Source organism: Thamnophis sirtalis, unplaced genomic scaffold (genome assembly GCF_051295495.1).
Source record: "Thamnophis sirtalis isolate CommonGarterSnake01/CBP01778 unplaced genomic scaffold, rThaSir2_p1.2 scaffold_1, whole genome shotgun sequence".
Lineage (NCBI taxonomy): Eukaryota > Metazoa > Chordata > Lepidosauria > Squamata > Natricidae > Thamnophis > Thamnophis sirtalis.
This window is the reverse complement of record NW_028261381.1, coordinates 176,981,994-176,991,721: the sequence shown is the minus strand read 5'-3', so window position 1 is coordinate 176,991,721 and position 9,728 is coordinate 176,981,994. Positions and strand designations below refer to the sequence as shown.

Sequence of the window (9,728 nt, the reverse complement as noted above, 5' to 3'; positions counted from 1 at the left end):
TTTAAAAAGCACTTTTGGGACAGCCAAGACCTGGATGACTGAGAATATTCATAGACACTAGCAGAGAATTCTCAAAGCCTCAAGAAACTATGCAAACAAATATATATATATATATATATGCTCAAAACCACTGTCACCAAATCTTAACCTTTTAAAACAATGTAGTAAAAATACAAATTAAACGAATAAAGTAACAAAATATCCTCCTTAATATAACAAACATATATTTAACTCCAAGCATTATTTCCACAGTGGGCACTTGGTCTCAGTGGGGACAATGGGAAGACATGGGGAGGGGGGAAGGCTAGGTGATGGTTGCTGACATCAGATATAATGTGACCAGTTTTAGCATTTGATAAGGTCTTATTTAATCAACATGTTCCTCCTTCTCTGTCATTATCTTTTAGAAATATCTCCGTATATTATACATAACTCAATATAAATATACATGTTTCCTATCCTTGCATTAGAGATGTTTATTCCTTATCATATTTTCTCTAAATTCAAGATGGGGCCTCAGTAGGATAATGTAACATTTGGGGGGAAAGATGCAAGCCAAGAGACCAGCCTCAGAGGCCAAGATGGAGAAGATCTCCACGGCCACCATGGACTTCCCTTTGGTGCTCAGGTAGGTGGGGAGGAAGGTACCAGGACTGCAAAAGACCAGCATGCTGAAACTAATGAATTTGGCTTCATTAAAATTTAATCTATATCTTAAGAAATGGAATACAAGCAGGAAATTATACAAAGAGTCAGAAAACTATGGAAACAAATATATGTCTGCATTATTGCTGTTGATAGCAGTTTTTTTTGTTTACTTATTCATTTACTTATTCATTCAATCTGTGCACCTCAAACAAGCAACACTTTTGTAACCAGTTATCATAGTTGATAAGGCATTATTTAATGGACATGTTCCTGTTTCATGGTCAGCATGTTTTAGAAAACTCATAGGATACTAAATGTGCCTCAAAGATAAATTTAAATGTCTTCCATGCGTGCATCAGTTAGAGATTTTTGTTCCTTATCATATTTTCCCTACAATTCAAATGGGGTCTCAATAGAATAATGAAGCATTTGGGGAAAAATATGCAAGCCAAGAGACCAGCCCCAGAAGCCAAGATGGAGAAGATCTCCACGGCCACCATAGACTTCCCTTTGGTGCTCAGGTAGGTGGGGAGGAAACTGATCCAAACACTGCAAAATACCAACATGCTGAAAGTAATGAATTTGGCTTCATTAAAGCTGTCAGGCAATTTCCTAGCCAGAAAGGCCACCGTGAAACTGATAAAAGCCAGGAAACCCAGGTAGGCAAGAACAGTATAAAACATTGAAGTTGAGCCTTCATTACATTCCAAGATGGTCTCTCCTTCCAAGGAGTGGAAGTCCAAGTTGGGAAATGGGGGAGAGGTTATCAGCCAGGTGACACAAAGAATTCCTTGTATCAAAGGACAGACTAAGACAATGGAGTTGGTCAGTGGTTTTCCTAAGAGCTTCCTTGCCTTGTTCCCTGGTTTGGTAGCCATGAAAGCCAGAACCACCATGAGAGTTTTTGCCAAGACAGAGGAAACTGCAAGGGAAAAGAGAATGGCAAAGGTGGTTTGTTGGAAGAGACAGGTGAGCTTCCCAGGTCGACCAATGAAGAGGAAGGAGCAGAGGAAGCAGAGTAGGAGGGAGACCAGGAGGATGTAGGAGAGATCTCGGTTGTTGGCCTTGACAATCGGTGTATCGCGTTGCTTAAGGAAAATTGCCAATATGGCTAATGTCATCAGAGAAAGGAAGAGAGCCAGAGAAGTTAAAGTGTATCCCAGGGTCTCTTGATAGGAGAGGAAATGCATCTTCTTGGCAATGCATTGGTCCTTGTCCTTGATGGGATATTGGTCTTCTGGGCAGGGGTCACAGCGACCTGCATCTGAAATGAAGACTCTTTGGTTCAGTATTTCATGGGCATCCACAGTGAGTTTTATCCCTCCCACTTAGTTTCTCAGGTGTGACTCCCATCTATAGGGTCAACTCAAAAGGAAAGTGGTGGAAGGGCCCCTGGTTAACGTAGGTCCCTGAAAAGGGCAAATCATCCTGGTAGAAAATAAGCCTGGGCAGCATTTGTCATAGATTGTCATCTCTCCCACTCCAATCTCTGGACACTTGCGTTATTATTTTGGCCTTTTTGTCAGAAAAAGATAGGCACCTTTTGTTGAAGATTGACCTGCCAGTCAGGAATTCGGCTTTTTCTGCTTAATTACATTGTCATTTGTGTGTTATAAGATCATAAGCTGATGCAAATATGTGCAACACACACACACACACAAACACACACACACACACAGAGAGAGAGAGAGAGAGAGAGAGAGAGAGAGAGAGAGAGAGAGAGAGAGAGAGAGAGAGAGAGAGAGAGAGAGAGAGAGAGATCTGCAATAGGTGGGAGAGCCAATTCTTCAAATTGAAATAAGTTTCTCCCATCATTCGGTCAGACTCTTTGTTTCCAAGAAGTAAATAGGAGACATTGGCAGATTGATTTCTCTCTCTCTGACAGGCCTGTATGTTTCCAGGGAGACTGATAGTCCTGACATAACCAGCACATGACAAGTAACACAACTGTTAGGTCCACCGTTGTGTCCTGCCCTTCTGCTAGAAGAGGGGCAGAGGAAGCTTGCTGGCATTTTCACATGCTTTTGCTTTGACTGTAACTGCTTCGGAATTAGGGAGGGGGACTGTCAGCCTCTGTTTCGCTACTTGCTTTCAGCTGCCATTGAAATGGGAAAGGGGAAGCCTGGTATTTGGGAAGGGAAGTTTTAAGTACAGGAGAGATTGTGTAAAGGGAGTTTTGTTCTCACCATCTACTGCGCATGCTGGAGATAGTGATGGGAGCCGCCAAGGCCAACTGTGATGCTTTTTGAAGATGGAACTCACTTGACACCTAAGGGATTTGCAGATTGGACTAGGGATGGGGTTACCAGGGGGAGGGGGTTGGGTCACATATTGACAACTATGATTTCACGCGCTTTTGCCTTGCTTTGCTTGGCTGCTATCTTTTCATAACCAGTAAAAGTACTCTTAATTCTGCAAAATGGAGTTGTGGTTTCTTTCTTGGTTGCTGGCTTGACAGGGACTGCCTTTGGAGATGGAGCAGATTCACTCCCAGCCAATTAGCAATAGGACTTAGGGTTATATACTGCTTTACAGTGCTTTACAGTCCTCTCTAAGCGGTTCATAGAGTTAGCCTATGGCTCCTTCCTTCCTTCCTTCCTTCCTTCCTTCCTTCCTTCCTTCCTTCCTTCCTTCCCACTTAGGCTTATATACTGCTTCACAGTGCTTTTACAGTCCTCTCTAAGTGGTTTATAGAGTTAGCCTATGGCTCCTTCCTTCCTTCCTTCCTTCCTTCCTTCCTTCCTTCCTTCCTTCCTTCCCACTTAGACTTATATACCACTTCACAGTGCTTTTACAGTCCTCTCTAAGTGGTTTACAGAGTCAGCCAATTGCCCCTGACAATTTGAGTCCTCATTTTACCCACCTCAGAAGGAGCCAAGGCTGAGTCAATCTTGAGCCTGGTGGGATTCAAACTGTTGAATTGCAGGCAGCCGGCAGCCGGCAGACAGCAGAAGTAGCCTGCAGTACTGCACTCTAACCACTGTGCCACTGTGGCTCATTATAAGTTACAGCCTGACTTCAAGGCTGTCATGGCCTAAGAGTGAACCATTATCTCTTTAGCACCTCAGAGTTTCCATCACAATCTTGTGACATCACATTGGCTGCCAGTGGAATGGTCAGGGGTGGGTGGGTTTTGGGAAATGAAAGAATGCTGTGTGCTTTGTGTAGGATTTTTCAGATCTCGCCTTGCTTTGTGCAATCACTTTCTCTCAGTAAAAGTTCTTTTGATTTCACTTAATGGATTCAAGAGTCTTGCTTTCCTGAGGAACTAGCTGAGGCAGGTCCTTAAAACAATATTTGAATTCTCAACCACCGCTCTGTGTCATTCATTCAGAAAAGTAATCAGGAGGTTTTTTTCCCCACTGGTATGTGACAGGAGGATGGGAAATGACACAAAGAAATTTAAAAAATGTCTGCCTTGAGTGTTGACCCTGTGTGAAATTGGATCAGGAGAGCAATTCTGCCTATCCTAATTCCTCAGATATGGGCAATTAGACAGGGGATCAGAATAATTTTCATCCGTGTTGGGAAACAGGTTATATCTACCACACATGACCAAGAATCCCTTCATATTTGGGTTGATTCCTTGATCCTGGAAGATTTACATTTGAGGTATACTCTACCTGTCTGATTAGAAATGGTTCCTTCTGGACAGGGGGCACATTGGTAGCAGCAAACCTCCTTGCCTTCTGGAACACTTTTTTTCTCTCCTGCCTGGCATCTCTTCTTGCCACACCTGGCAAAGGGCACCTTCTAAGACAGAAAAGAGAAATGCTTGAGGTGCTCCATTCAATGAACATGCATCATTCAATTTCCAAAATAAGAGAATAACAGCATTAGAAGGAACCTTGGAGATCTTCTAGTCTAACCCCCTGCTTAGGCAGAAAATCCTACCCCAGTTCAGACAAATGGTTATCCAATCTTTTCTTAAAAACTTCCAGTGTTGAAGCACCCACAACTCTTGGCTGCAAGTTGTTCCACTGATTCATTGTTCTAATGCCACAATGGACCTTCCTCCCTGTTCTCCTGGGCAAATTATTATGTTCCTCCTCCCATGTGCTGGACTTTCTAATGTAATTAAGAAGTGCCGCCTTCTGCCATGCATCTGGGAAAGCACTGCCATTGCCACAGTTTGCCAAGAGGCCCCTCAGCCACAGCATGTCAAGCAGACCCAGAGCCATAATGCACCCAGAAGCTCCAAACCTTACAGCGTGAAGCCTCCGCTATCCCACCCTAGAAGCATGAAACATAGGCCCAACCACAGCCCTGCTCTTCACCTGCTACCATCCAGTGCTCCATCACCTCTGCTGACCTTCACCATATTTTGCCTCCTGCTGTTGATGATGCATGTCAAGATGTCTTCAAAAGACAGCTGCTAGCTACCCAAGTCCTCATTCCCAAGGTCTCCTGAGTGAACCAACCTTGAGCGACTTAGGCAGGCCAGGTGTTTGCATTCTCAGCAGCTGGAAGAAGAAGATGGCGAAGGTCAGCTGGAAGTGGCAGAGCACACTCTGCCTCCGAGCTGCAGCTTTTTCTAAAAGAAAGAATCATAATGTTCCAACCAAGCAGGAATGATTCAGGGAGTTCACAGTTGCCTTCTTGAATTATACCCTGGGTTTAAATAGAATCCAACTGAGTTTCAACTAGGATAGCGCCATGATGTCACAGTTGTTAGCATGCAGTATTACAGGGAAACTCTGCATTCCACTACCAGGAGTTCTGACCACCTCAAAGTTGACTCTGCCTTCCATCCTTCCGAGTTTAGTAAGATGAACTCAGATTGTTGGGGGCCATATGCTGACTCTGTAAACCACTCAGAGAGGGCTGGAAAGCACCGTGAAGCAGTATATAAGTGCTATTGCTATTTTTTCCTAATCCCAACCCTTCTTGGCCGTGGCACAAATCAGACTTGAATCCATTTCATGAAAAGATCTTTCATCACTTGGCTGTCAATTTTTCTGGTTCAACCCATCTTTTTTTTTTTCAATGAGAAGGAAATTCTGCATCGTTAGGAGAGAATGAATCATTTCCTGGATTTATAACATTTCCTTCTACCCTACCTTTCTGGCCCAGGTGATTGCACCAGAGTTGATGGTAAAATCCTGGCCTGGGGGAAGCCTGGGATTTTTTTGTCCGACTTTCACAGTGACAAATGACTGATTGCGTAGGAAAAGCCAGTTGAGAAGGTCATACTGAACTGTTCCGAGTCCATTTTCTGAGATTGTGACTTCATTTCCAAAACTGTCATTGAATCGGACATTCTTCAAATATGCAAGAAGCTGAAAGAAAGAAAAATAGATCCTTAACAACTGGGGTATATATGAGGACGGTTGCAGGAACTGGACATATATAATTTAAGGAAAACAAGGACTAGAGGTGACACAATAGCAGCATTCCAATATCTAAAGGGCTGCCCCAAAGAAGACTGGGTCAATCTATTCTCCAAAGCACCCAAAGGCATGACAAGAAGCAATGTATGGAAACTAATCAAGGGGAGAACCAACCTAGAACTAAGGAGAAATTTCCTGACAATTAATCAATGGACTGACTTTCCTCCAGAAGTTGTGGGTGCTCCATCACTGAAGGTTTTAAGAAGAGACGGGACAGCCACTTGTGTGAAATGGTATAGGTTTTCCTACTTGAGCAGTGGGTTGGAATAGAGGACCTCCAAGGTCCCTTCCAACTCTTGTATTCTGATACTCAAAAAGTACTAAATGTAGCATCTGTGCCTGGTCATCTGCCGTGTAGAGTCGCTGACTTACATATGACATAGTCAGGCAAAAGCAACAGCCAGACGGCATTTATCCCTCCATGACAGAGAAGCAACCCAGGTTAAGCCTTGATGAAGGTCAGGAGGAGCTCTTGAAAGCATTTTGCACAAGGGCCCTTCTGCGTGATCTGAGATTCACAGAAGCTCCTTTCTCCCAGCAAGCTAAGCTGTACAACAAATACTATATTAAACAAACACAGGATGCTAAACCATTAAAAGTAAAGCAAGTTTACTATACTATACTTTAAGTTGATGTAGCAAAACTATGGTTAAAATTATTAATTTGTAAAGATTAGTTGTTTAGTAATGACATGTAAGCTTAAAGAAATTAATGGGAAAAGATTATATAAAAGAGATGAATAGTGCAGAAAGTGTGGAGATCAGAATATACTGAAATTATGATTATAAATGAGATATATAAAATGTAACCCAGTCAACACTCTGTCCATAAAATATGTATGATGGGGAAAAATGAAAATTTGCAATAAAACTTAAAAAAAAAAACAAGTAAAAATGAAAAGTATATAAATACTTTCAAAATCATTTAATCAGAAGAGCGTTATTGCAAAAATGGCTCAAAAAAAAAAAATCCACTATGTGAAAATCCCAAATTGGCTATCACTGACAGAAAGGACGACTCATCCAAATTTTATAGATTTGAACAAAATGCTAAGATACAGAGACTTAATTGATAGACAGGGAAATTTAAAAACAATTGAAGAATTGGCACATCAGAACATGAAAGTTGACTGGCTAACTTACTTCCAAATCAAAACTAAATACAATAAAGATACTAAATTATATGACATCGAAACAGAACCACACAAATTGGATAAAATTATTCAAAGCTCAGATAGAAAGAAGATAGGGAGAATATATAAATTCCTCCTGAAGTATAAAATGGAAGAGGAAATTGTGAAAGAACAAATGATAAAATGGGCACAGAACTTTGGTTATAATATTGAATTAGACAAATGGGAAAAATTTTGGGGAACAAACTTAAAAATGACACTATCAGTTGCATACAAGGAAAACCAGTACAAAATGTTTTACAGATGGCACCTGGCACCAACAAGGTTAGCTAAAATCTTAACAAATACCTCCCCAAAATGTTGGAAATGCAAATCAATACACGGAACATATTGCCATTTATGGTGGATCTGTGAGGAGGCTATTTTTTTTTTGAAAAAGGATCAAAAATGGCTGGAGGCAATAACGGGGGTTGAAATAGAATGGAAACCTGAAGTTTTTTTATTAGGAATAATGTCTGCGAAATACAAAAAAGAACTCCAGTATTTAATACTACATATAATTACAGTGGCAAGGATTTGCCTTTGCCCAGAAATGGAAAAACAAATTAATTCCAAGCGAACATGAAATAATAAGAAAGGTTATGGATTGTGCTGAAATGGACAAACTAACTAAAGAAATCCAGGGAAAAGAAGAATCAGAATTCTACCAGATATGGGATAAATGGTGTAGGTGGATGGAGGAAAAAAACAAGAATCAATGAAGGAATATAACAAAACTCAAAAAATAATAGTTATGAGTAAAATAAGAGGGTTAAGAATGGTGAAAGCCAAATGAAATACAATAGAAGGGGAAATAATATAAGGTGAGCGGTATCTATTGATAATTGCTATTAGAAAGAACAGGAAGCTCCTGTTCGTATTGTATTTTGTAAATGTGATGTACGTCTAGATTTTGTGTGTGTGTATTTTACATGTTTGTTAATACAAAAACCAAATGTGTGTAGAAACATTGTGGACAATTTGTTTTGAGGAATGAACTTTGATGAAGAATTGATTAAGGGGAGACTAAGAAAGTCATGGTGGGAAGGAGATGATGATTGTCTTCCAAAAGAATCTGAAAGAAGCAAAGGCAATCATTTGGTGTTGTATGGGTTTGGTAGAAACAATCACTGTCTTGCAAAAAGCAAAGTCCTAAGTATCTTCTTATTTAACAGACTGAGCTTTTACAAAGACCTTACATGCCATAGCCAATATATGTGCCTAAGCAGGAGCTGAGAGTCCAGGAACACTCCCAGAATACTCAGCAGTGCTAATAATGGCACTGCAATATCATTGACACTTAGAACAATTAATCAGTGGAACAGCTTTCCTCCAGAAGTTGTGGGTGCTCCAGTACTGGAGGTTTTTAACAAGAGATTGGATAGACATTGGAATGGTATAGGTTTACTGCTTGAGCATCAGATTGGACTAGAAGACCTCCAAGGTCCCTTCCAACTCTGTTATTCCGTTATCCAGGACCAAATAGGAAAAGTCCCAATATTGGAAGAACCGAGCATTCACCCTTGCTTTGTTTGGGTTTTTGCTAGGATTAAGTCTGAGAGTTCCTTCACCTCCAACATCCTTCAAGCACTGGGACAGAACCTTCACAGCATTCCTTGGTCAGCAAAATATAGCAGAATATATTATCTGAGTCCAACTAGTTTAAATTAATGTAACATCTTGGGAGATCTTCCCACCTATTTTTAAGTTCTATGGGATAAGTTAATTTCTTTTCTTTTTTAAATAAATTTTATTCATAAACCCTTTTTTGAAAAACAGTGCATTGTCAGGGTAAAATTGACATACAAACTAATAACAATAATACAGCTATAGTAACAATACTAATAATATAACCAAAGAGCTTTTAGCTAAATTTCTTTTCACACTAAAGTATGTATTATCATTATTTATTTTCTTACCTTCAGAACTAACATTTATGATCTTATTTTTCTCTCATTCCTACCTCTTGCTTCTATCCATTAATAGAATTTATTCCAAATCACATCATAATCTGTATCTTCTTGATCTTTAATTTTAAAGGTTATTCTTTAAAGAAGGCATGAAGGTGACAAGCAACAGGGAGAAAACAGAACTATTTAACTCATGTTTTGCATCTGTCTTTACACAAAGGGATAAAACAGTCCAACCTATCAAAAACAGCACCACAAAAATCAGATTAGGAACACAAATTGAAATAGGGAAGAAAATGGTAAGTGAGCACCTGTCTACCTTAGACAAATTCAAATCACCAGGACCAGATGGATTATACCTAAGGTGACCATATGTCCCAATTTCAGCGGGATGGTCACGATTTCTAACAATTTGTCCCGTGTCCCGGGCCGTTTTTAAAAAGTCCCGATTTTGTGGCTTCATGTTGAAAGCCCAGTGGATTTGCTTAAGAAATCCTAACTGGGGCAAGACAAAAGACACTCTGTCTAATCTCTCTCTCTGTCTCAGTACTTTCATTGAAGATATTAAAACGTTAAAGCAACAAAACGGACCCCCCCCCGCCCCTTTTA

General features: G+C 40.4%; 1 protein-coding gene across 1 annotated transcript; it reads right to left on the bottom strand.

The window, feature by feature from the left end:
* Positions 1-685: 685 nt before the first annotated feature.
* Positions 686-3,679, bottom strand: LOC148049897 (vomeronasal type-2 receptor 26-like). The gene is made up of 2 exons (XM_087705178.1): positions 3,658-3,679; positions 686-1,975 (listed from the first exon to the last, which is right to left on the bottom strand). The coding sequence occupies exons 1-2, from the start codon at positions 3,677-3,679 to the stop codon at positions 1,008-1,010; spliced, it is 990 nt and encodes a 329-aa protein (XP_087561304.1). The 3' UTR covers positions 686-1,007.
* Positions 3,680-9,728: the final 6,049 nt, after the last annotated feature.

What these genes read in the sequence shown, in the direction of transcription:
- LOC148049897 (XM_087705178.1), bottom strand. Translation starts at nt 3,679, where the DNA reads ATGACAGCCTTGAAGTCAGGCT. An exon ending in GACAGCCTTGAAGTCAGGCT is followed by an intron (nt 1,976 to 3,657) that starts GTAACTTATAAT and finishes TGAGAAACTAAG; the next exon opens with TGGGAGGGATAAAACTCACT.